Genomic DNA, 27,923 nt, shown 5'->3' with positions numbered 1-27,923 from the left:
ATTTGGCCTCCCTTGATAAAAAATAACTATAAAAGAATTAGCCATTCAGCATTGAGCTGAGCTCAACTGTGGGTTGTCCTGGTGGCCAGTTTGGATTTGGCTTCAGACCAATGAAATTACTTCCTTTGCAAAATGTCATTTTCAGAAAAACGTGTCAGTTTCTGGTCTGCTTGTGTTGATGTCCTAACTTGCTAAATCGTCCCTTTCCTAAGCCATGGATGGAGATGGGGATTTGGACTTGTAGTTTTGACTTAATTCTCTATACAGGCCAATGATTATGACGGCGATTCTGATCTAACCATAAATGAATATGTTGTGCCACTGGCCTGAGACGATTGAAGTTCAATATGTAGCCAAGTAGGCTCACGTTAACTAGCTAACGTTAGCTAGCTAACTTAGTGGTTAATTGTTGCCCATGAGAGGAAGTCAGGCTAGCAAGCATTTTAGCTACAACAAAAACTAAAAAAGTGTACCGTATGACAGAGCCATAGACGTTTTGCCAACATGAAAGAGAGAAGGATGCCATTGGCATTCAACTAGTCTACAAGTAGGGTGAGTCAACATGTTTTGTTATACTTGCACAAGCACCACAAATCAGTACGATGGACAGCCAACATGATATTTAGCAACATTGATTGGACTCAATTGTTTTTGGTATCTTTAAGTTTGTTTTCAGTGTATTAAACTAAGCATACCGTATATAGCCTTGTTGATTTGATGATGTTTAAATGTTTAAGTTGAAATGGTGCTGGAATAGTGGAGGCAGTGTCTGTTGTCTTTGTGCTGACTTGCAGTAACACTAAATCAGTAGTTGTTTAGTAAACTGTCGAAAGCATTAACTTGCTTGACCATGCTGCAGGTGATATACACTATATATACAAAAGCATGTGGGCACTCCTTCAAATTAGTGGATTCGGCTATTTCAGCCAAACCCATTTCTGACAGGTGTATAAAATCGAGCACACTGCCATGCAATCTCCATAGACAAACATTGGCAGTAGAATGGCCTTCAACGCGGCCCCGTCATAGGATGCCACCTTTCCAACAAGTCAGTTTGTAAAATGTCTGCCCTGCTAGAATTTGCGCCGGTCAACTGTAAGTGCTGTTATTGTGAAGTGCAAACGTCTAGGAGCAACAACGGCTCAGCCACGAAGCGGTAAGCCACACAAGCTCACAGAACTGGACCGTTGAGTGCTGAAGCCCGTAAAAATCGTCTGTCTTCGGTTGCAACACTCACTACCGAGTTCCAAACTGCCTCTGCAAGCAACGTCAGCACAATAACTGTTCGTCGAGCAGCTGCACACAAGCCTAAGATCACCATGCGCAAGGCCAAGCGTCGGCTGGAATGGTGTAATGCTCGCCGCCATTGGACTCTGAAGCAGTGGAATTGTGTTGTCTGGAGTGATGAATTGCGCATCACCATCTGGCAGTCCGACAGACAAATCTGGGTTTAGCAGATGCCAGCAGAACACTACCTGTCCCAATGCATAGGGCCAACTGTAAAGTTTGGTGGATGAGGAATAATGGTCTGGGGCTGTTTATCATGGTTCGGGCTAGGCTCCTTAGTTCCAGTGAAGGGAAATCTTAACGCTACAGCATACAATGACATTCTGGATGATTCTGTGCTTCCAACTTTGTGGCAACAGTTTGGGGAAGGCCCTTTCCTGTAACAGCATGACAATGTCCCCGTGCACAAAGCGAGGTCCCTACAGAAATGGTTTGTCAAGAACGGCGTGGAAGAAATTGACTGGCCTGCACAGAGCCCTGACCTCAACCCCATCTAACAACTTTGGGATGAATTGGAACGCAGACTGCGAGCCAGACCTTGCCCAACATCAGTGCACAACCTCACTAATGCTCTTGTGGCTGAATGAAAGCAAATCCCCGCAGCAATGTTCCAACATCTAGTGGAAAGCCTTCCTAGAAGAGTGAAGGCAGTTATTGCAGCAAAGGGGGGACCAACTCCATATTAATGCCCATGATTTTGGAATGAGATTTTCGACAAGCAGGTGTCCACATACTTTTGGTCATGTAGTGTATGTGTTTGTATGCAACATTTGCTTTGTGGACTTCACCAGACAGATGTTGCTCTCCGGTTTTGTGATTAAACAAACGTATGTGTAGTTGAATTTATTTCGCCGCTGTGTGACTGTGGGCGCCGAGTGGCGCAGTGGTCTAAGGCACTGCATCGCAGTGCTAGCTGTGCCACTAGAGATCCTGGTTTGAATCCAGGCTCTGTCGTAGCGGGAGACCCATGGGGCCGCGACCGGGAGACCAATGGGGCGGCGCACAATTGGCCCAGCGTCGTCCAGGGGAGGGGAGGGAATGGCCGGCAGGGATGTAGCTCAGTTGGTAGAGCATGGCGTTTGCAACGCCAGGGTGGTGGGTTCGATTCCCACGGGGGGGCCAGTATGAAAAATAAAAAAATTATGTATGCACTCAATAACTGTAAGTCGCTCTGGATAAGAGAGTCTGCTAAATGACTAAAATGTACTTGTCTTTTTGTTCTAACGGCCTTACTGTATATCACGGTTGTTATATAACAAACGACGCAATTATCACAACATAGGTTCTAATATGGCTTTTTTGCTGGCTTTGCTTCCTCAGTGATTTTACCCACGCACTGCTACTGGTCTGGACCCTTCTATAACATGCCATTTACATAAAAAAATTGAGATTTGGTTGTAAAAAATAAAACGTATCCTTTACTCACAGCTCTGTCGTTGCAACAGTCCACTAAACAATGCATTTAATTAACTTTAAAATCATTGTTATCGTGTAGTGAACGTCTTTATCTGTAAACTTGACAACATTCTCCTTTCACCTACTGTCTTACTGAATCTAAGGCCTCGTTGTGGTTCAGTGGTTTGTGGCCAATTTTAGAATCTCGAACCTCTCATTATACTTTCAATGGCCGCCAACTTGAATAGTGTGTACCTTTCCTTGATACTTCCCTTGATTCTCCTGTACACTTTAAAGTGACCAGTGAAACACTGAAGGAAGATCTCTTTCTCCCTCTCCTCTCTAAAACACAGATCTCTCCTTCCCCAAACAGCAGGATAGAGATGAGTAGAGGCAGGCCTGGGACAAAGCTTCAGATAATAATAAAAAAACATGAGGTAGGAGGTAGAGAGGGACTGTTGGTTGTGTCGCTCCATATAGCCTATAAACCCTACATTTAAAAAAGCTTTTTCTTTGCACAACATGGGTGTTTTCCAGTCCAGTGGGTTCGTTGATGTCTGCTCAGTCTGAACAGTGGGGGGCATTTCCATCTAAAAGTACAAACAATTGAAGTTCATAGGAGCATATCAAATTTGGTGTCAAATGAAAGCTAAGAGTCTATATTTTGGGGATATGAAGGCATAGATACATTTTTCAATCATTTTCCATCTTAAAAATGTGCTATAAGTAAAGGCTTTGATTTCTGGATAAACAGGTGGAAAATGGGTCGTACAAAACATCTACCAGAAATAGTCTTAAAAGGTATCAGAAATACATCAAAACACAATAATGTTGACATAAAGACCCCTGCCACCTAATATCAACATTTATATATAGTTTTGGAGAAATCGTTTACCTTCTGTAAGTTTAAGAAATATTGCCTTGTAATTCCGTTACCAAAAACCTACATATCTTTAAGATATTTTCTAATTTCTCTCCCTCATGAGGGAGGATAATGAAAGTTTAACAAAGTAACGGTAGACCTACCATTGAACTATTAAGTGAATTAAACTCATAATTCAGTAAGGGAATTTCTGCAACTGAATTGGTAACAATGGGAAATCATAATAGTCACAAACTACAGTTGGGTCACCTGCTACTGTTCTCCCTTCCACTGGCATACTGTTATGTTCAGCTCATAATGGTTTTATTTCGCTTTCTGGTGGTCAAACAAAGTGTTAAAAACCTCTACCTCTCTCTCTACCTCTACCTCTACCTCTACCTCTACCTCTACCTCTACCTCTACCTCTACCTCTACCTCTACCTCTACCTCTACCTCTCTTTCCATTTACTGTAACCAGCATCCTCAACCACTGAGCATGGACCGACACTGGAAGTCCATAGATGTTGAAAAGTAGATTAATGTGGTCAGTCCACCCTGGCCTTGATGTTAATGTCCACAGACGGACCGGACTGGACCAAATCTGAACCCATCATAGACGTATATTTCACAAGTTTGGATAGTAAAGCAGAGTACAGTGAGTACAATAAAGTACAGTACAATACAGTAGTACAGTACAGAAAAGTAGATTATAGAACAGTACAATATATACAGTATATTGTACTGTACTCTACTCTCTGATGTGCTGTATTGTATTGCACTCTACTGTACTCTGCTGTTCTGCGCTGTGATGTCGAAACTTTTGAAACATGAGGAGAATGACATTCATATCCATAATTATGCATTTCTGTTTAGTACAGGTCAGATACATGATGAAATTCTGTTACCGGGTGTAAATCCACTTCACTTAATGGAGTTCAATAATAAGAGATTTTTTCAAGGTGTCATGTCATAGTCTCCATTATTTCTGCAGACATCTTTCAATCTTAATTCATAGCGGATATTTAACAGAGTTTTTGGAAAACGTGGTTGCATAAAATCCTGAGGGAGAGTTTATCGAAATTCAGTTACCAAAGTTTCATCTGCACAGTTCTTCCACTAAATTAGTTTTTGGAAATGTTTCATTGGAAATGTTGTATGGTTTGTTAAATTTTGAAACCAATGGTCTTTGTTTGGCAGACATTTTAAAGTTAAAAAGTAATTGCCCTGGGCCATGAAGAGAGTAGAGGGTTGAGAGAGGAAATGTGCAGTGGAACAAGTGAAAGAGGATTGTGCTTTGTGAGAATCAATGAAGAAGATGAAGGTGACGATGTACTGAAACAGTGATACTTTGGCCTAATTAGGGTTAGGTGTGACCGAAAACCTTGAAACTGGGTATAGAACTACTAACACCGACCTACCAAGGCCCATATTCTCAGAAGTGGTGTCGGTGTCTAGTCAAACCAAAAAAAATAACCTTGATATTTTGCGTAACGTAACATGGCTGTTCAGAGGGATTCTTTGGTGATTTGAACGAACGATAAAAGAGGGGATGTTGAACAATAACAAACCCTGAACATTGCTGAGCCGCTGACAGGGATTATCGGATTTGTCAAAGGTATAATAATGGTTTTGCCTCTGTGTGTGAATTCAGGTGGCTTTGTGTTTTGACTATCAAGGTTACTTAGACACTCTCAGCCTGACAGCTCCAAGAACCGTTTGTTATGGATCGAGAGAGTTGAATTCTCTCTTTATCACCTTCACTACATCTATTTGATGTGGCTTAATGACAAGGTCCATGGTATATGGCTACGTGGCCAGAGCTAGAGCCCAAAACACCTACCTAAGCCTACATCACTGTTATTCCAACAATCCAGTGCATCAAAGTCCAAAGAGTGAATTGTGACGGACATTAAATGCACCCACTAGAATTCTTGACCTTTGCTTGCGAAGCAGCTGGTCTCGTTATCGAGAAATGCTCACTAGACTTTCAAAATCAAGTTTCAACTTTTATTAATCATATGTACGGGATACGCATGGAATACATCGTCCAACGAAATGCTTACTTTCAGGTTCCTTCTGGACAATGAAACAACAATAAGAAATAATAATATGAACATAAAGTAAATGGCTCAGTAGAATAGAATAATACTTTTGAGCAAGTATAATACAGGAAGGCACAATGTATAGTACAATATTTACATGTGTATTGGGGAAGGGGGTCAAGTGTATAAATTGAGCAGTATAATACGAGTCTGGTAGCAGAAGTTGTGATGTGTGTGTTGCAGTGATGTGTGTGTTGCATTAATGTGTGTGTGTGTGTGTGTGTGTGTGTGTGTGTGTGTGTGTGTGTGTGTGTGAAATTGAATTTGTCTGATAGGTGGGATGTTTGTGCTTGTAATTTGTGAGCTATTAGAGTCAATATTCTAGTGCAGAAGGGAGAAAAGTGAGCTTTGTCAAAGGCGAAGTGTGTGGTGTGGTGTAGCTTGTGGTAATGCAACAAATACCCTAGCCTACAGTGCACAATGTCCTGACAATCCTGCCTGAGGCCTGTAGGTCAAGACCCCAGCAAATATGTAGCCTACGCCCATTTCACTCCGAGCCAAGTGAACTGGTGAAACTGAATTTGATAGTTTGTCATGGAGCTAAGGAAATGCCAGTAATTCACCTGTTTATGACCTTCTAGCTCCCCACTAGGTGTTGTCTATAACAATGTTCTAACCACAGTGCATCGTTAAAACCAACTCTGGACATAGACGGGCCTAGTGCAGTGACTTACTGTTGTTAGACTTAAGGTCACGGTGGATGACAGGAACAATGGCCTCCGTGTGCAGGTAGAGCATGCCCCTGGCGATCTGCACCGCCCAGTTGACCAGGACGTGCGGCGGGATGCGGCGTCCGGCCAATGCTCGGCTCAGTGCGCCACCGGATGCGTACTCCATGATGAGGCACAAATTGGGTTCCCGTAAGCAAACCCCTTTGAGAGCGATGATGTTGGGGTGAGTGAGCATGGCAAACAGCCGAGCCTCCTGGCGCACGTTCTGGGCCGTCACACTGATGTCCTCATCCGGGTCCTGGCGGGCCGCCTTCACGGCCACCAGTCCACCTCTCCATGTACCGCGATACACCTTGCCGAAGCCTCCGACCCCAATGACCTCCTCGAGGCTCAGTTCCCTGAAATCCACAGCCTCGGGTTCGAACTCCCCCACCCCCACCACGGCTGGCCCAAGCTCCCCGACTCCACTGCCCTGCAGTTTCCCATATGAAGGAGGCTTGAAGGACACGTAGTTTGAGGGAAAGATACCCACTTTGTTGTTGACCTTGCCCGCCCACCAGCCCTCGTCACCGGATATCTCGGAGTCCAGTGACAGAACTTCCACCAGGTCACCTTTGTGGAGGGTGAGCTCGTCTTTACCGGACGCCTCATAGTCGAATAAAGCTGTCCACACAGGATTGGTGAAGTTTCCTTTTTGCGATTGATCCAAACCTTTCCAGTTCAACAGTGGGCCGCGGCTAAAAATGGTCTTCAGTGGCTCCATGGAGCCACAAGGAGCAGATGTTCAGACACTAGGTTTGATTCTGTACGATTTTTAAAATAAAGTACTTTATTGCGCCTCTCTCCCTTTCCTCTGTGTCTAGTTGGTTCATCAGGGACCAGTGAAATTTGTTCAAAGGCCTGGCCAACAGGAACACAACAGTGTTCAAAGATAACAGGATAAAAAGTGCCTCTCATGCGACTCGTCATGGACTGCTTGTTTCCATTGGAGCTGGTAATGATCAAACAAAGGCCATGGATGTGACCAGTTCTGCCAATTGTTCCAATTTGTAAAATGGCAGAATTGTCTCCATAAAGCAAGTTTCTACTTGACTGATGTGGTGTCTCAATGCGTGGTTTGAGCACATAACTCACTTAATTACTCAATTATTATATCACACATACTCACATATTAACCAATGATTATGTGCTGAGATTGAGATTTGAAATAAAGGGGAACTTATTCCATTATAGCAAAACCAAGACTGTGCAGAGAACTGGATGGATCAGTCACTAAAATTAGCATCAGGTGGTTGTAAAATATCCAGACCATTGGACAATAATAACCTCAAAGAAGGAGCTCAACTTCATTTAGTTGTCCATTTAGAGTTTTCTGTATTTTTAGCCATTAAGTGCCGTGGCTATCATAAGCAGGAAGCGCTGAAAAGAAGAGAAGAATAGCAGGAAATAAGCATTCAGTCCTGCGAACCCCGTGCTTTACCGCAAATTTCAAAGCTGACCAACTCGCCCTAAACCCACATCACGAACAACGGTGTCTGGCCGAAACTTCTTTGCGTTCTGTCAACTATTCTCACATCCGTTTGCCGAACTGTATCCATATTTGCTGTCTCGCCCGATGGTGATATACAATGTCTCAATTGTACAAATCTGTATATTCAATAAGAACTTTATATCCACCGAGTTCCCAACAGGAAGAACAGTACGATCCTGCTTATGAGTCTACTTTTTAAAGAGAACCGCACACCGAAAACAAATAATGTATTGTCCGTCGTGCGTAACGATACTTTAGTGCCAAGCTCCGACCAGCTCGTTGTTATTATCGATGTCCAAAAAGCGTCATGATAGATGCGTTATTGTTATCATGTCCCCACTTCCTTTAGCAGTCTTCCCTCGTCCCGTTCTCGAACCACTCTACAACTGTGCTTACAGTCAAAGAAGAGGGTGGGGTTTAGTAACTTTTTTCCCAACAGGAAAAGAAAGAATCATGTGTGTAATCATTGGGCGATTTCGTGTTCCATGGTCCGGTGCCCCTGGGCGGAGTCAGTATATGTTTGACCATTCCATTGGTCCTTAAGTATAATCTCCACTCATCCGGGACACCGGGACATGCAAAACGAACTCGCCCATTAGTCCAAACTTCTTCCGTTTTGCAACTAAAACTAGAGTTTATTTTGGACAAATTCAGTTAGGTCCCTCCCCGTTTATTTTCGTTTGCTTCCATTTAAGAAACGTTTTGCAACATAAGCGGCGTAATGAATACGCTCCAGGTGACAGAAACAACGCAACTCTTGTTCTGGAGGAGGCAGCAGTAATATGCGGAGTAATTCACGTGTTCTATATTTGAGGTTCACTAGAATATGTGTGTGACAAATAAATACGCACGATTTTTGGCCCACAGAAGAATGGGCGTGGTATTAGGCCGTTAATTGTTATGGGCCTCAATTGGATGGGGTTTTATGTTTCCTTGGGGCAAGTTAGTGGTCCAACGTGCAAATGTTGTAATATAAATATCATCATTCAGTTCATAAGGCCTATAATAGGTTACATAGTCTCCAATAATAATGAGGTTGATGATACACTGTGTTTATTTTATCCTTTATTTAACTAGGCAAGTCAGTTAAGAACAAATTCTTATTTACAATGACGCCTACACCGGCCAAACCCGGACGACGCTGGGCCAATTGTGCGCTGCCCTATGGGACTCCCAAGGTTGTGATACAGCCTGGAATGGAACCAGGGGGTCTGTAGTGACACCTCAAGCACTGAGATGCAGTGCCTTAGACCACTGCGCCACTCAGGAGCCCTGAGTTTGGTGTAATATGCAAAAGTATGCATAAAGCACTTACATATTTATCACTTTGAATAAACATAAAATATGTCATGCTATTGGGGTCTGAGACAGACTAAACTTTTCTACCTAGGGGGCCATTCGGAGGAGGGCACCTTTGCCCTGTGATGCTGTGTGGAAACAGTGTGCTTCCTTCTGAGGCCTTTGATGGCTCCCCTGCCCCATGGCAGGCCTTTGTTGCTCCGCCGCCCCCGAAAGTCAATCCCCTCCCATAACCCCGGCCAAACACCCCTGCCTGCCTCCCCCATCCCCTGCTACCCAGCGCTGACTCTTCACTTGTGCAGGAAGAAGGCAGTTGTTTTTGTGGCCTGGTGGCTGAGACAAGCCTCCTGCTACATTTACAATATGAAACCAAACTCAGGGGAGGGAGGGAAGGGTGTGGGTCCACAGTGCACACAGAGAACGAAAAATGTACTGCATTTTCAGAAAGAGTATTTCCTTTGTGCAGTGTGTCTAATCAAAGCAATCTTCTCTCCATGGGAATCTCTCCCACAGAACAGACCTGTGCTGGCTTGCACTTCAATCACCTTGCTTACTCTGTTGATGATGACATGGCCTTGACAGGGGAAAACACACATCACATCAGCTGTGGTAACAAACGTCCATTGTTAAAAGTTTATACACACTTCATAGGAGTACTAATGCATGGTTGGCCATTTCTTTTGTCTATACCCGAGAGTCTGAGACAGGAAGTATTTGGAGGAGACATGAAGGCTGCTTAGAGAGAAATGTACAGATTTTCCATATGGGAATGTGAATGGGAAGCTCAGAGAATGTAGGATGGGGATGGGTTGAACACAAAGGATGTGTTACACTACTGTGAAGTCGTAAGGTGAAGCCTTGTGCAATGTTTCGCTTAGGTGCAAATGGAATGAAGTTCATTGCCAGTTTCAATGGACTCAACAACAAATAGCTTATGGCATCGTGGCTTGTAATGTCACAGATACGCTTGGTAAAATATCTCATGCCGTTTTATGTAAAAGAAAAAAAAAAAGTTGGGCAGTGTTTTATTGAAATCTGAACTTTATTTCACCCATACAAAATAAAAATAATGTTAAAAGTTTACATACAGCGTCAGATTCAACGGCCTACCTTCAAACATTTCATATCAACACAGAAACGGGAGACTTATCCTTCTCTGCTTTTCAATGAGTACATTAAAACTATCTAATAGAGAGAAAAATAAAAACAATACAAAGGATAATTTTATTCCAAGTGAGGGGAGGGTACGTTATCTTTTTGAAAACAAATTACGCAAATTATAGGTGAGAAGGAAGGGGGTGAGGTTTAACAACTTTAAAAACAAAGTTACAGTCCAGGAGGAGCATCACAGTATCCTTCAGATAAGAATAGCCAGCACAGACACATCTGTCTTCAAGAAGGAGATAGTTGGGGTGAGGGGGTACAAAACAACATATTTCATGTCATACCTCCAAAGCAGTGACTTGTCACCCAAATTCCAAATGAACAAAAACATCCAATCAGAGTTGTAATGACATGTGAATATGGTTGATGTAAGCTAATGGACAAGGTCTTCATGAGGATAAATTATCGTCATAAAAATGTGCATTAAAAGGGGAAAAATCCACAACTCCGCAGTCACATTGAGAAGAATTCATAACCTATAGTAAAATACATCTCCTTACCAGTTCATTTTGAGGGCCTATGTAGCCTAACAATTGGAATAGCCACGTGCGATGACGACCAAGTCTGAAAGCAAGACCAAGATCTAACCGCTCTGCCAAGTTCATAATAACCCTCACAGACAATAATCTCATCTCCCTTTGCTATAGGCAAGTGCTGATCACTTTCAAAATACAACCAACTGCTGCTCTGAATTCATCTCGAGAAGGGGTGTGTACAGTATTCTATGAGGCTATGTTAGGTTGCGCAGGCATTATAGTTTGTTCATCTCAACTGAACTTGAGCAGACGTTGAAGAAGTGGACATGGAACTGGAGTGATATGTTCGTTGAACACCAATGACGTATGCAGAAAACAAAGAGAGAGATGAGAGAATAACCAAAGTGCAAACTACAATGGGGGACTTAATCAAACCGGTCCTTGGGCTGGGCCGGGGGCCTTTCAGAACATCAACTGCAATTTTTTTGTAGTCCAAATATAACAACCACCTGTTTTATAAAACAACCTGGTACATTTTTTCTCCACAATAAAATAAGAACAAAAAATTATTAAAACACAATATACAACCGATTACTGGTCTTCAGTGGTGCAGGCTGTCGTGTCTACACGCCTTACTGACAGTTGTTGGAGGCTTTTCCTTAACAATGGGCTGCATGTGAGCGTCTGCTCAGACTCACCTCTTTCTCAATGCAGCCACATAAAATAACAACTTAAGAGAAAATGAAAGGTAAAAGAGTGGGGGGAGCTAAGAGTCATAGTCTTCATCATCATTGTCTTCGTCTTTGTGCGGCAAGGAGGGGGGAGGCGGGGGTGCGGTGCCCATCAGCGAGGGGTGGGGGGCAAAAGAGCCCAGGGGCATGACCAGGCCCCCTTGTGCAGTGCCCATGTGGAGGTACTGGGGTGGCATGGCGTCTGGGCTGTGGCACAGGGCAGAACAGGGGACAACGCGTTAGTAATAGTACCCCCGCACAACAGGGTCATGTTCAGTTAAGAAAATGTTTTGAAACTGAGTGAAATGGAAAGGTAATGCCTGAATACGACCCAGGAAAGCACATTAGCAAAGAGTACAGTTGGGTTGTGGTTAACCGTGTGTGTATGTGTCCATGTCCATTACCTGTGGAATCGGGATTGCGGCTGCAGGTTTGTGCTTGACTGAGACCCGTCCTCCTCATCCTCGTCTGTCTCGCTGTCCTCAGAGTCATCCTGCTCCCATGGCAACAAAAAGCTAAATAAGCCTCTGAAATCCTCACACCTCTACCCTATCAAAACTCCTCCCTTTCCCCCCCCCATCACACCTGATATAACTTCAATTGGCCACCAAGCCAAACTAACTTTAACATTTCCCTCTATAAAAAGTTATTGTTATCTAAGCTAAGGTTATGCTTTGTGGCTACTAAATTGAAGGCCAACACCCACCTCTTGCTCCGACTCTGTGCCTGATAGCTTCTTGTCCTTTCCCTTGGAGCCAGCTCCTCCGTTCTTGCGGCCTGACCCCGGCTTTCGACCTCTGGAGGACATCAAGTAAGTACAAAGTCAAGATGGCATAATTCACACATTTTCCAACACACAAAGCTTTAGGGGACCATCAGTAATATCCTATCCAAGTAAACAGTTGGTATCATTCAGAGTCCGTTACCTGCGCGCAACCTTTTCCCCTCCCTCTGCGTGGTTGTCCTCTCCCTCGCCCTGCATGTCCGGCACTGCCGCTACCAGGTCCTTCAGGAAGTCAAACTGCTGCTCCAGTTCAATGCACTGTTTTCTACCAAGACACACACACACATTGTTTAAAACATAATACTTTCCCATAGCTTCAAAAGCACAGAAGGGCAAGAATGCTGAAAATTACAATCTGTAGTCCTACCGACTTTTATGACCAACACTGATAACTGAATACATGACTTACAAGTGTGAGGTTGTCATTGTTTTTGCGTTCCGGGACTGGGTGACTTGACAGGCTTTCGTCAGGAGAGACTCCAGGAACAGCTCCAGAGCTCGTGCTGGTGGTTGAATTAAGGAAAGGCAAAAGTAGCCACTGGCCACACAGGACCGGGGTGTTTTTTTGTCTTCAATAACAGTTAGACATTTCACAACTACACAAGAGTGATTACTTAACTTACTAGGCACACAACCCCTCAAAAGTAAAAACAGTGAGTCATATGAATTTCATTCAAACTGCACAACACAAACAATTAACCCTACAATCTCCATATTGTCATTGGCAAAAATACATGTTTTGAAATGCAGTTACTTGGAACATGCAATGAAATACAGATGAAGCGTTCAGGTGAGAACAACGGATACATATGATGACAGGAACTGCGGCAGCCACTTTGCCTATCTCTTCATCAGTCTGCATAATCTTCTTAATCCTCGCCTGTAATCGGAACGGGAAGAGGTCAGTGAGGGAGTGCTTCGAAGATTTGACTACCATTAGAGCATTTGCATAATTGCTGAGTTACTAATTGATCAATCAACCAACCACACATGCCCAGCACATTGACCATAGTTAGTTGACAAAGAAACTAGGCTATAGACAGAAATGCCAAAAGAACTTTCAACTAGGTCTATTCCCATCCGTTTGCATCATCTGAGGATTTAGGTACTAAGCAGAAGTGATGACCTTGATAGGTAGCTAAAAATAACACACTCACACTGGGAGCTAGTTTTCTTTTCTTATTTTTTTTTTTTAAAGGGGTAGATCAGCTTTAATATTTCAGATAGATTGTAACTTCCATCAATGTAATTGTCTGCATCACTTCCAATCCCCCATATGTTTTTTTTCTCGCATATATATATATATATATATATATATATATATATATATATATATATATATATATATATATATATATATACACACACATATACATATGTGGTCCTCTGTAGCTCAATTGGTAGAGCATGGCGCTTGTAACGCCAGGATAGTGGGTTCGATCCCCGGCACCCATACGTAAAAATGTATGCGCACATGACTGTAAGTCACTTTGGATAAAAGTGTCTGCTAAATGGCATATTATTATTACATATACATGCATACACACACACACGCTTTTTTAAAATTATATTTCCCTTCATTACTTTCCAACCCCACCACCCCTTCCCCAGTTGGAGTAAACTAGTGAACAACAACGCTTAGGCCTCTACTTCCAGCCCATACATACTATATACATTTATGTTTTACAAAAGTTCTGAACCTTTCTATTCTCAATGTTTCTACAGATCGTAAATTGGGAGTTAGTTGTTTGTTATGGTTTTGATTATATAATCCATAGGCCTATTTCTTTTGAAGCTGTAGCTACCTTTTGTCCTACCAAGCTAAAGATACCACCATGCACCTTCTTGGCTTCTGCCCCGTCTGTTTCGGCTCATCTCACATGTGAAGTCAGGGAGGTGGTCAACAAAACAGACTTCTAGCTACCCCGCTCAGCACGATCTGACAGTAGTGGCAGCAGGTACACTATATATACAAAAGTATGTGGACACACCTTCAAAATAGTGGATTCGGCTATTTCAGCCACACCTGTTGCTGACAGATGTATAAAATAGAGCACACAGCCATGCAATCTCCATAGACAAACATTGACAGTAGAATGGCCTTACTGAAGAGCTCAGTGACTTTTACTGTGGCATCGTCATAGGATTCGCTTTGGATAAAAGCGTCTGCTAAATGGCATATTATTATTATTATTATTATTATTATAATAGTGTATCATGACATTCTTAGGGGGACTGATTTGTTGACAACTTATGCTAGTATCTGGCTAGCATTTCCAAACTAGCTAGCAACATCCTCCACTTTTCCCGATCATGTCTAACTTATTCTGAATGATACAACCCCTTAGCAGGCCTAGCTAATACTTGTTTTGGACAATAACCAAATCTCGTATATCAGTTAGTACAGCTAGCAAACTTGCTAACAACAATGAACAAACAACAATGAACAAACTAAGCTAGCAAACCTTTTTAATAGCTACCCTCCCCAAAATAGTGGCTGGCTGGCTAGCTAACTTAGCTAGCTACCATTAGCTGGATAACAATGCATATCTACAGCTCTAGCTAACTACGAAGTAAAGTTAACTAACTAGCTTTATCTTATTGTCTGTTAACTAACTAGCTAGCAACCTACCTAGGCCAAATCCTATTAATATGTGCACTGTTTATGTAAAGTTAGCAAGCTAGCTAGCATTCCACATATTTAGATAATGAAGTTAGTTAGCTTGCTAATTAGCTATCAGCTTAGCAAGCAAAGCTTTAGTAACTACTTACCGGAGGGAATCTGGCATTGTATTTCTTCTTTTTGCTGGGCATTATTTTATAAACTGGCTAGCTAACTTAAAACAATCTTCAATATTTTGTTATTATATGTCCCTCCAACCCGCACCCAAGTGGGTAGCTAGCTAGCCTAGCAAGTAGCAACGTCGTCTTCTCGAGATGTTCCGCAGGGTCTCACGTTCCGTCGGATTCTTCTACACTACACTCTGTTCAAATAGACAGCACGCTAGTATTAAATAATAAACACACACAGATTGTTGCATTATCAAAGTACTGTCGCGTTGAGGTAAAATGCAACATTGCCAGCTCAACGTGACAAAAAGTTAAAAGCCGACCCAACTGTTACTTTGCTCGTTTTCTACTAGATAACGTTAGCTAAGCTATTGTGTATACGGGGTGTTTCAATAAAGTTTTGCTAGCGACATTGAAATCATGATGGAGGCTTGAGCAGAAATATTGATAGGCGGCCAGCTACCCCCTAGACTTGGTAGCTGGCATATAAAACATATCGGTACAGGAAAACATTTCATTATTATAGCTACTGTAAGTTGTTCTATGTTCATGCAAGTATACTGAACAAAAAATATAAACGCAACATGTAAAGTGTTGGTCCCATATTTCATGAACTGAAATAAAATATCCCAGAAATTGCAGTCGGAGATTGCAGAGTGCAGTATAACTGCAGTACAGTACAGTGTAGTATAACTGCAGGATGCTGCAAATACTGCGTCCAAAATAACACTTTTTTTTTTACTGCAGTCATTTTGCAGTGTAACTGCAGTATAACTGCAGTTCAACTGCAGTACACTGCGTTCAAAATACCACAGTTGACTGCAGTTACTGCACTTTTATGTCTTTTTTGTAAGGGAACGCTTATTTCTCTCAAATGGTGTGCACAGATTTGTTTACATCACTGTTAGTGAGAATTTCTCCTTTGTCAAGATAATCCACCCACCTGACAGGTGTGGCATTTCAATAATAATATCATATGCCATTAGCAGACGCTTTTATCCAAAGCGACTTACAGTCATGTGTGCATACATTTTTACGTATGGGTGGTCCCGGGGATCGAACTCAGTACCCTGGCGTTACAAGCGCCATGCTCTACCAATTGAGCTACAGAGGACCACAATCAAGAAGCTGATTAAACAGCATGATCATTACACTGGTGAACCTTGTGCTGGGGACAATCTAAAGGCCACTCTAAAATGTTCAGTTTTGTCACACAACACAATGCCACAGATGTCTCAAGTTTTGAGGGAGCGTGCAGTTGGCATGCTGACTGCAGGAATGTTCACCAGAGCTGTTTCCAGATAATTTAATGTTAATTTCTCTACAATAAGCCGCCATCCAACGTCGTTTTAGAGAATTTGGCAGTATGTCTAACCGGCCTCACAACCGCAGACCACGTGTAACCACGCCAGCCCAGGACCTACAGTTGAAGTCGGAAGTTTACATACACTTAGGTTGGAGTCATTAAAACTCATTTTTCAACCACTCCACACATTTCTTGTTAACAAACTATAGTTTTAGCAAGTCGGTTAGGACATCTACTTTGTGCATGACACAAGTAATTTTTCAATAATTGTTTACAGACAGATTATTTCACTTATAATTCACTGTATCACAATTCCAGTGGGTCAGAAGTTTACATACACTAAGTTGACTGTGCCTTTAAACAGCTTGGAAAATTCCATAAAATGAAGTCATGGCTTTAGAAGCTTCTGATAGGCTAATTGACATAATTTGAGTCAATTGGAGGTGTATCAGTGGATGTAGTTCAAGGCCTACCTTCAAACTCAGTGCCTCTTTGCTTGACATCATGGGAAAATCAAAAGAAATCAGCCAAATTGTAGACCTCCACAAGTATGGTTCATCCTTGGGAGCAATTTCCAAACGCCTGAAGGTACCACGTTCATCTGTACAAACAATAGTATGCAAGTATAAACACCATGGGACCACGCAGCCGTCATACCGCTCAGAAAGGAGACGCGTTCTGTCTCCTAGAGATGAACGTACTTTGGTGCGAAAAGTGCAAATCAATCCCAGGAAAACAGCAAAGGACCTTGTGAAGATGCTGGAGGAAACAGGTACAAAAGTATCTATATCCACAGTAAAACGAGTCCTATATTTTACATTTTACATTTTCGTCATTTAGCAGACACTCTTATCCAGAGCGACTTACAAATTGGTGCATTCACCTTATGATAGCCAGTTGGACAACCACTTTACAATATATATATATATATTTAAAAAAAAAATTGGGGGGGGTAGGGGGAGGGTAGAAGGATTACTTTTATCCTATCCCAGGTATTCCTTAAAGAGGTGGGGTTTCAAGTGTCTCCGGAAGGTGGTGAGTGACTCCGCTGTCCTGGCGTCGTGAGGGAGCTTGTTCCACCATTGGGGTGCCAGAGCAGCGAACAGTTTTGACTGGGCTGAGCGGGAACTGTGCTTCCACAGAGGTAGGGGGGCCAGCAGGCCAGAGGTGGATGAACGCAATGCCCTCGTTTGGGTGTAGGGACTGATCAGAGCCTGAAGGTACGGAGGTGCCGTTCTGCTCACAGCTCCGTAGGCAAGCACCATGGTCTTGTAGCAGATGCAGGCTTCAACTGGAAGCCAATGGAGTGTGCGGAGGAGCGGGGTGACGTGAGAGAACTTGGGAAGGTTGAACACCAGACGGGCTGCAGCGTTCTGGATGAGTTGTAGGGGTTTAATGGCACAGGCAGGGAGCCCAGACAACAGCGAGTTGCAGTAATCCAGACGGGAGATGACAAGTGCCTGGATTAGGACCTGTGCCGCTTCCTGTGTAAGGTAGGGTCGTACTCTGCGAATGTTGTAGAGCATGAACCTACAGGATCGGGTCACCGCTTTGATGTAGGCGGAGAACGACAGGGTGTTGTCCAGGGTCACGCCAAGGTTCTTTGCACTCTGGGAGGAGGACACAACGGAGTTGTCAACCATGATGGCGAGATCATGGAGCGGGCAGTCCTTCCCAGGGAGGAAGAGCAGCTCCGTCTTGCTGAGGTTCAGCTTGAGGTGGTGATCCGTCATCCACACTGATATGTCTGCCAGACATGCAGAGATGCGATTCGCCACCTGGTTATCAGAAGGGGGAAAGGATAAGATTAATTGTGTGTCCTCTGTGTGGCAATGATAGGAGAGACCATGTGAGGATATGACAGAGCCAAGTGACTTGGTGTATAGAGAGAATAGGAGAGGGCCTAGAACTGAGCCCTGGGGGACACCAGTGGTGAGAGCACGTGGTGCGGAGACAGATTCTCGCCACGCCACCTGGTAGGAGCGACCTGTGAGGTAGGACGCAAACCAAGAGTGAGCCGCGCCGGAGATGCCCAACTTGGAGAGGGTGGAGAGGAGGATCTGATGGTTCACAGTATCAAAGGCAGCAGATAGGTCTAGAAGGATGAGAGCAGAGGAGAGAGAGTTAGCTTTAGCAGTGCGGAGAGCCTCCGTGACACAGAGAAGAGCAGTCTCAGTTGAATGACCAGTCTTGAAACCTGACTGGTTTGGATCAAGAAGGTCATTCTGAGAGAGATAGCAAGAGAGTTGGCTAAAGACGGCACGCTCAAGAGTTTTGGAGAGAAAAGAAAGAAGGGATACTGGTCTGTAGTTGTTGACATTGGAGGGATCGAGTGTAGGTTTTTTGAGAAGGGGTGCAACTCTCGCTCTCTTGAAGACGGAAGGGACATAGCCAGTGGTCAAGGATGAGTTGATGAGCGAGGTGAGGTAAGGGAGAAGGTCTCCGCAAATGGTCTGGAGAAGAGCGGAGGGGATATGGTCAAGCGGGCAGGTTGTTGGGCGGCCGGCCGTCACAAGTCGCAAGATTTCATCTGGAGAGAGAGGGGAGAAAGAAGTCAAAGCATAGGGTAGGGCAGTGTGAGCAGGACCAGCGGTGTCATTTGACTTAATAAATGAGGATCGGATGTCGTCAACCTTCTTTTCAAAATGGTTGACGAAGTCATCCACAGAGAGGGAGGAGGGAGGGGGAGGAGGAGGAGGAGGATTCAGCAGGGAGGAGAAGGTGGCAAAGAGCTTCCTAGGGTTAGAGGCAGAGGCTTGACATTTAGAGTGGTAGAAAGTGGCTTTAACAGCAGAAACAGAGGAAGAAAATGTAGAGAGGAGGGAGTGAAAAGATGCCAGGTCTGCAGGGAGTCTAGTTTTCCTCCATTTCCGCTCGGCTGCCCGGAGCCCTGTTCTGTGAGCTCGCAATGAGTCGTCAAGCCACGGAGCAGGAGTGGAGGACCGAGCCGGCCTGGGAGGATAGGGGACATAGAGAGTCAAAAGATGCAGAAAGGGAGGAGAGGAGGGTTGAGGAGGCAGAATCAGGAGATTGGAGGGAGAAGGATTGAGCAGAGGGAAGAGATGATAGGATGGAAGAGAAGAGAGTAGCAGGAGATAGATAGCGAAGGTCGCGACGGTGCATTACCATCTGAGCAGGGGCAGAGTGAGTAGTGTTGGAGGAGAGCGAGAGAGAAAAGGATACAAAGTAGTGGTCGGAGACTTGGAGGGGAGTTGCAGTGAGATTAGTAGAAGAACAGCGTCTAGTAAAGATGAGGTCAAGCGTATTGCCTGCCTTGTGAGTAGGGGGAGACGGGGAGAGGGTGAGGTCAAAAGAGGAGAGGAGTGGAAAGAAGGAGACAGAGAGAAATGAGTCAAAGGTAGACGTAGGGAGGTTAAAGTCATCCAGAACTGTGAGGGGTGAGCCATCCTCAGGAAAGGAACTTATCAAGGCGTCAAGCTCATTGATGAACTCTCCAAGGGAACCTGGAGGGCGATAAATGATAAGGATGTTAAGCTTGAATGGGCTAGTGACTGTGACAGCATGTAATTCAAATGAGGAGATAGACAGATGGGTCAGGGGAAAAAGAGAGAATGTCCACTTGGGAGAGATGAGGATTCCTGTGCCACCGCCCCGCTGACCAGATGCTCTCGGGGTATGCGAGAAGACATGGTCAGACGAGGAGAGAGCAGTAGGAGTAGCAGTGTTTTCTGTGGTAATCTATGTTTGTGTCAGCGCCAAGAAGTCGAGGGACTGGAGGGTAGCATAGGCTGACATGAACTCTGCCTTGTTGGCCGGAGAACGGCAGTTCCAGAGGCTGCCGGAGACCTGGAACTCCACGTGGGTCGTGCGTGCAGGGACCACCAGGTTAGAGAGACAGCAGCCACGCGGTGTGAGGCGTTTGTATGGCCTGTGCGGAGAGGAGAGAACAGGGATAGACAGGGTTATTCTGTCTCTCACTGTTCAAATAAACCTACCATTAAAATTATAGACTGAGAATTTCTTTGTCAGTGGGCAAACTTACAAAATCAGCAGGGGATCAAATACTTTTTTCCCTCACTGTATTGAAGCAACATCTCAAGACATCAGTCAGGAAGTTAATGCTTGGTCGCAAATCAGTCTTTCAAATGGACAATGAACCCAAGCATACTTCCAAAGTTATGGCAAAATGGCTTAAGGACAACAAAGTCAAGGTATTGGAGTGGCCATCACAAAGCCCTGACCTCAATCCTATAGAACATTTGTGGGCAGAACTGAAAAAGCGTGTGCGAGCAAGGAGGCCTACAAACCTGACTCAGTTACACCAGCTCTGTCAGGAGGAATGAGCCAAAATTCACCCAACTTATTGTGAGAAGCTTGTGGAAGGCTACCCAATACGTTTGACCCAAGTTAAAGAATTTAAAGGCAATGCTACTAAATACTAATTGAGTGTATGTAAACTTCTGACCCACTGGGAATGTGATGAAAGTAATAAAAGCTGAAATAAATCATTCTCTCTACTATTATTCTGACATTTCACATTCTTAAAATAAAGTGGTGATCCTAACTGACCTAAGACAGGGAATGTTTACTAGGATTAAACGTCAGAAATGGTGAAAAACTGAGTTTAAATGTATTTGGCTAAGGTGTATGTAAACTTCCGACTTCAACTGTACATATCCGGCTGCTTCACCTGCGGGATCGTCTGAGGCGGTGCTGATGAGTATTTATGTCTGTAATAAAGCCCTTTTGTGGGGAAAAGCTAATTCTGATTGGCTGGGCCTGGCTCCACAGTGGGTGGGCCTGGCTCTACAGTGAGTGGGCCTGGCTCTCAAGTGGCCCACCCATGGCTGCGTCCTTGCCCAGTCATGAAATCCTTAGATTAGGGCCTAATTAATTAATTTCAATTGACTGATTTCCTTATATGAACTGTAACTCAGTAAAGTCTTTGAAATTGTTGCATTTATATTTTTGTTCAGTATACAATGTAAATACTGTGCGAGTTCTAAACAACAGAATTTACATGCCAACGTCGAGCTAGCTAGCTGGCTAAATAAGCTAGGGCATAACAGCTTCTATCTTTGGTTGCATGAACTCATTGCAGACTTTCCATGTTCTGTGTTGCATGCATGTTAGGGAATGACTGACTGCAAGGCAGTTCTTGTGAACAGGGTTTCATAGCTTTTCCTACTCAAACTAACTTTATGCTTATCTACAGTACAGGGAAATTGTGCACCCGTTTGACCATTGCTGAGAACCCACCCCAGGAACCCCTTGTTGAGATTCCACTATGGAGGAGGTTCAGGTGGAGGAAGATGTCACAGGGAAGGGGACAGAGGTGGAGAACCCAGAGCCACTCTACGCCGAGAGCTATGCAGCAGTGGCCATGGCTGCAGACATGGACCCCTGGATCGTATTTGACTCCCACATAACACCCAGAGCAAAGTTTGACGGCTGGCTGGAGACCAACAGGACAACTGTCCTGCCACTGGGGACATCACTGGACTACAGGAGAGCTGGGAGAGGCTGTTGGACAGCGGGAGACCTGTCACCTTCCAGACTGTGAAGGAACTGGCACTGAACCACGGGGTGCTCACCGGGAAGTGACTGATGCACCTGGACTCAGGCTTCAAGGTGGACCATGCCTGGGAGTGTGTGCCCAGAGCAGCCCTGGAAGGGAAGATCTCCCTGACCAAGGTGAGCCCATGTGACCCCAAGTCTGACAGCAAGCACGTCATCTGTTCCTATAACAAGGACTTAATGGACGAAAACGAGGTGATGAGGCTGGACGCAGTCACCCGGGCCACGTCCGCTGTCTTTCAAGCAGGATGCATTTACCGCTGCAAGCTCTGCCCTACCATCTATGCGAGTAAATTCGGCCTGGAGTGTGTGCCCTGACGCTCCCACATCATCAACAAAGTCACCAATCTGGAGGTCGCAAAGGAAGGAGAGTGGGAGTATAGTTTACTATTTCTAAACAAGCACTTAGCAGCAGACAGTTGGACACATGCCACGTGTTAGGCTACGTTACACAGTATAGTACTTCTGACTTGGGGTCGGTTCGTAAATTCCCCATATATGGGGTTTAATTGTTCCTTGAGTTCTTCCTATGTCTCGAAGCAGGCTTGTTTCATCGTGCTGAAAATAATTTCTGATCATATCATTGGAGGGTGCTTCAAGATTCAGATTCTATTGTCTACCATAAAAGCTAATTATGTTTTGTTAGGTCTACTTCAAGAGAAATACATGTATTTTAAGTTTACTTCTTCTGTAATTACACTACATGACCAATTGTATGAGGACACCAGCTCTTCGAACATCTCATTGCAAAATCATGGGCATTAATATGGAGTTGGTCCCCCTTTGCTGCTATAACAGCCTATAAATGCTTTTCACTAGATGTTGAAACATTGCTGCGGGGACTTGCTTCCATTCAGCTACAAGAGCATTAGTGAGGTCGGGCACTGATGTTGGGCAATTAGGCCTGGCTCGCAGTCTGTGTTCCAATTCATCCCAAAGGTGTTCGATGGGGTTGAGGTCAGGGCTCTGTGCAGGCCAGTCAAGTTCTTCCACACCGATCTCGACAAACCATTTCTGTATGGACCTCGCTTCGTGCATGGGGGCATTGTCATGCTGAAACAGGAAAGGGCCTTCCCCAAACTGTTGCCACAAAGTCGGAAGCACAGAATTGTCTAGAATGTCATTGTCTGCTGTAGCGTTAAGATTTCCCTTCACTGGAACTGAGGGGCCTACCCCGAACCATGAAAAACAGCCCCAGACCATTATCCCTCTTCCACCAAACTTTACAGTTGGCCCTATGCATTGGGGCAGGTAGCGTAAACCTGGTATCTGCCAAACCCAGATTTGTCAGTTGGACTGCCAGATGGTGAAGCGGGATTCATCACTCCAGAGAACGTGTTTCCACTGCTCCAGAGTTCAATGACGGCGAGCTTTACACCACTCTAGCCGACGCTCTGCATTGTGCATGGTGATCTTAGGCTTGTGTGCGGCTGCTCACTCATGGAAACCCATTTCATGAAGCTCCCGACTAACAGTTATTGTGCTGATGTTGCTTCCAGAGGCAGTATGGAACTCGGTAGTGAGTGTTGCAACCGAGGACAGACGATTTTTACTCAATACGTGCTTCAGCACTCCCGTTCTGTGAGCTTGTGTGGCCTACCACTTCGCAGCTGAGCCGTTGTTGCTCCTAGATGTTTCCACTTCACAATAACAGCACTTACAGTTGACCGGGGCAGCTCTAGCAGGGCAGAAATTTGACGAACTGTCTTGTTGGATAGGTGGCATCCTATGACAGAGCCACGTTGAAAGACACTGAGCTCTTCAGTAAGGCCATTCTACTGTCAATGTTTGTCTACGGAGATTGCATGGCTGTGTGCTCAATTTTATACCAACAGGTGTGGCTGAAATAGCCGAATCCACTCATTTGAAAGGGTGTCCACATACTTTTGTATATGTAGTGTATTTTAAACACCTCTAATTAGTTGTATTGTCAGTTATACTGTATTCAGTGACATTGTGGGAAGTAAAGTAGGCTACACATTGTACAATCACTTATCACACTTAGTTTTCAATTCATTTCATTTATTTCCTGTATATACTTGTCCACAAAATATTATACAATTGTCAGTTTTTAGTAAGGCAGCATTGACTAAGTACAGAGTTGGGTCCTTCCACTGATTAGGTACCTTTTGAGTAGTGTAACTTGGTGAAACAAAGTTATCAACTTATTTTAACATCATAAAGAGCACATGTTCAACTTAATCAAAATAATGTTTTCCCATCTCAAAATATATATATAGTAAAGTAACAGGGTTGACAACTTCATCTTAAATCATCCATAAATCCCCTTGTGACAGGGGAAATGGAAGCTTGTGTGCAACAAGGAGGGGCAGTTGAATACAAGCTTCACAAAAAAATGTTTATTGGTAAAACATTTCCTTCAGAAAGTATTCATACCCCTTGACTTATTACACATTTTGTTGTGTTAAAGCCTGATTTCAAAATGGATTAAATAGATTTTTGACAAAGTGAAAACATGTTTCTAGACATTTTTTCTAATTAAATACAGAAATACTGTATCTCATTTACATTAGTATTCACACCCCTGAGTCTATACTTGTTAGAATCACCTTTGGCATCGATTACAGCTGTGAGTCTTTCTGGGTAAGTCTCTAAGAGCTTTGCACACCTGGATTGTACAATATTATCACATTATTTAAAAAAATATTGAAGCTCTGTCAAGTTGGTTGTTCATCATTGCTAGACAGCCATTTTCAAGTCTTGCCGTAGATATTCAAGCCAATTTAAGTCAAAACTGTTACTAGGCCACTCACGAACATTCAATGTTGTCTTGGTAAGCAACTCCAGTGTATATCTGGCCTTGTGTTTTAGGTTATTATTACTGATACACCACCCAAAGTGTAATTAATAACTTCACCATGCTCAAAGGGATATTCAATGTCTGCTTTTTTTATTTTTACCCATCTACCAATAGTTGCCCTTCCTTGCGAGGCATTGGAAAACCTTCCTGGTCTTTGTGGTCGAATCTGTGTTTGAAATTCACTGCTCGACTGAGTAACCTTATACTGTATATAATTGTATGTGTGGGGTACAGAGATGAGGTAGTCATTCAAAAATTATGTTAACCTCTATTATTGCAAACTTATTATGTGACTTGTTAAGCACATTTTTACTCCTGAACTTATTTAAGCAGCTCATTACAAAGGGGTTGAATACATATTGACTTTGTCAAAGAAACAAAATAACCAGGGTTTAAACTGATGGTGAGAACTAAATGTTGGGGTTAAGTGGGTTAAATTCTTCCCAGAGGATGCACAGAGGGACATGTCAAAATGTCAGATTTATTGAATTTTCCATGTGGTCTATATTAAAGGGCATTTCATTTAATATTTGCGCACAATTTCTACTTAAAATATCAAAGGGACGTAAAAGGCACTCATTTCATGGAGCGGCCCAGGTAGGTTTTAAACATGTCTTCATCCAGGCTCTGTCGTAGCCGACCGCGACCGGGAGACCCATGGAGCGGCGCACAATTGGCCCAGCATCGTCCAGGCTAGGGGAGGGAATGGCCGGCAGGGATGTAGCTCAGTTGGTAGAGCATGGCGTTTGCAACGCCAGGGTTGTGGGTTCGTTTCCCACGGGGGGCCAGTATGAAAAAAATCAAATAAATAATGTATGCACTCACTAACTGTAAGTCGCTCTGGACAAGAGTGTCTGCTAAATGACTAAAATGTAAAATGTAAATGTATTATTCTGCAGCTGAAGTGAAATAATATAAAGCAAACCACACTGTGAATTAGCATAAATGAAATAGTGATGCACAGAAATGTTAGATACTGAGTCAAAACTACTAACATGATATAGAATGAGTCTGCTACATTTATAACCAACAATATACTTCCTGTTCCAAAGATGTATTGAAAATTAAAACGACAAGTTATACTTACAGATGTTGACATAGTAAAACTGTACATAACATTAAGATATCTGTCACCAAGGTGAGTACTGTATTTTTCACGTATATATCATCACCTAAGGCTTATGCACATTGAAATGACAATGTATTCTTGTCTTGCTTTACAGTATTTGGTCATATTCCACTACTTTAGTATACCTCACAGCCAGTAATAAACTATTCAGATTGTCATTTTGAATGGCCATAATGCATAGACATCTGCACAACTCATCTACAAATAGACGGACCAACAAGTAAGGCTTTCCATTGGTTGTTAGAAAATTGGGAACTTATTTTATGTTTACAAAAATGATTCCCTTTTTAAGAAATATTTGCCCATTCACAAACACCAGACAGTCTCAGCTGTGAAAGCCAAGGTCGACAATATTATGACCCGATTTCTTGTCAAAATCTGAATCTTCTGATAATCTCTTCAAGGAATCCAACAGAAAATAGTACACAAAAAAGCACAATATAAAAGATGATGATTTCATTTATATTCTTATTTGGAGAAAAACCAAGGGCCATCCCAAAAGGCCTTGATAGACATTGTGGATGTCGAGTGAATTAGGTGCAATCATCAACATAAGTATTTTAGTAGAAGGTCAGTTTGGGAAAGTGGTCTGTTAATGTTTTCCCTAGGTACAGATCTAGGATCAGCTTCCCTTGCCCCAATCCAACCTTAACCATGAGCGGGGTAAATGCAAAACTGACCCAAGATCAGTGTCTAGGGGCAACTTCACCCTACTCCCCATAATAGAATAATGGTCACATTTTGTGATCAATTGATTGGTTGGCAGGTTCAAAGGCTTGGTCCAAGGAGCTAATTATCTCCTTTCTGGCCACGAAAATGACCAATGAGCAGAAAGGTGGACAGGAGACAGACGCTTTGGTACACTAACCAGTGATATCAACTCCTGGTCTGTTGGCTCATCAATTTCTCCACACCTGGACTGTCCAGTGCATACGTTGATAATGATTAAAGTAAACACATATGAACCCTGAAGCTCTGTGGGAACAGAAGTGAATACCACTGCCTTTGGAGACTAGAAACAAACCTGGGTTTATACACAACCCAGTGGGGGTGTATCTTTAGGGGTTGACGAAGAGGGACGCTTCAAGTCATACAGTTCATCCTCGGGTCTTGCGATTGCCCACAAACTGGCAGATACAGAACTTCCCTGTAGCTCTTCCTTCTATTCACTCTGTTCATTGTGTACAGGCAGGGTTCTGCAGCTGTCCTAATAAGCATGTCCACAATCCACATAGAGAAGAGAGCAGAAAGCACCACCTTCTGACTCTCTTTCAGCCAGCCTTCAAATGACTCTCCTTTGTAGCCCTTTAGAATAGCAAGTACAAAGGGAAGTTGAGTTGGAGGGGCCCAAGGTCTCAAGGGCGAGGGAACAGATAAAAGTAGTCTGCCAGGGGCATTATATCAGTAAACATGTCAGTCAAATCACACGGTTGTCTCTTAGGTCTGATTTCTGGACACAAAACCAGTCTGATTGCCACTGTTCAGGAAGGACATGAGACAGTCTTCGTACATGGAGCTGAAGACGTCCAGGTCGTCAAGGACGGCCGGCTGGCGTTGCCGGGGGAACTGTCCATCATGCCCTTGCTGTGGAGCAGGTTGACAATGCTGTTGGGGTAGTTAATCCAGGTGCTGCCGCCACAGCTGATGTTGTGGTGGTTTGCTGGGTCTGCTTGGTCCTGGGCTGCGTTGTTGGCCACAGTGTTATTGGAGGGTAAGTGGCAGGCTCTTTGACCCCTCTCCAGCCAGACAACTCTGACCAAGCATAACCTGGAAGTCGTCGATGTTTATGCTATCTAGAGTCCCTGACGAGTGTGCCTCGGAAAAGCTGGGGAACTCGGATAGCTCCTCATCCAGCATGGAGGCCTCCACCCTGAAGTGGGAACCTTGGACCCCGAAGGTAGAGGTGGGCCCTGGGTTAACGGCTGCGCTCACTGGCTTCTGGGGACTAGCAAAGGTGGGGAAGGTTAAGCCGTGGAGGTCTGACAGGTTGACGGTAGGGAAGGCCTGTGAGGAGGAGGAGGAGGAGGAGGAGGCAGT

General features: G+C 43.8%; 2 protein-coding genes and 1 pseudogene across 3 annotated transcripts; 1 reads left to right on the top strand and 2 right to left on the bottom strand.

The window, feature by feature from the left end:
- Nucleotides 1–5,914: 5,914 nt before the first annotated feature.
- Nucleotides 5,915–8,240, bottom strand: LOC311112726 (mitogen-activated protein kinase kinase kinase 11-like). The gene has a single exon (XM_084155854.1). The coding sequence runs from the start codon at nt 7,078–7,080 to the stop codon at nt 6,304–6,306; it is 777 nt and encodes a 258-aa protein (XP_084011980.1). The 5' UTR covers nt 7,081–8,240; the 3' UTR covers nt 5,915–6,303.
- Nucleotides 8,241–10,352: 2,112 nt separating this feature from the next.
- On the bottom strand, nt 10,353–15,457 carry drap1 (DR1-associated protein 1 (negative cofactor 2 alpha)). Its single transcript, XM_084155761.1, has 7 exons — nt 15,075–15,457; nt 13,110–13,182; nt 12,712–12,805; nt 12,445–12,567; nt 12,225–12,315; nt 11,923–12,011; nt 10,353–11,725 (listed from the first exon to the last, which is right to left on the bottom strand). The coding sequence occupies exons 1-7, from the start codon at nt 15,114–15,116 to the stop codon at nt 11,554–11,556; spliced, it is 684 nt and encodes a 227-aa protein (XP_084011887.1). The 5' UTR covers nt 15,117–15,457; the 3' UTR covers nt 10,353–11,553.
- A 6,189-nt stretch (nt 15,458–21,646) lies between these two features.
- Nucleotides 21,647–22,377, top strand: LOC311112998 (UPF0696 protein C11orf68 homolog; annotated as a pseudogene). Its single transcript has one exon. The product of its transcript is annotated as a UPF0696 protein C11orf68 homolog (transcript).
- Nucleotides 22,378–27,923: the final 5,546 nt, after the last annotated feature.

The sequence above is a fragment of the Coregonus lavaretus genome, assembly GCF_964263955.1.
Source record: "Coregonus lavaretus genome assembly, chromosome: 39".
NCBI classification, from domain to species: Eukaryota; Metazoa; Chordata; class Actinopteri; order Salmoniformes; family Salmonidae; genus Coregonus; species Coregonus lavaretus.
The sequence above is the reverse complement of the archived record's forward strand: the minus strand, read 5'-3'. Positions and strand labels throughout refer to the sequence as shown.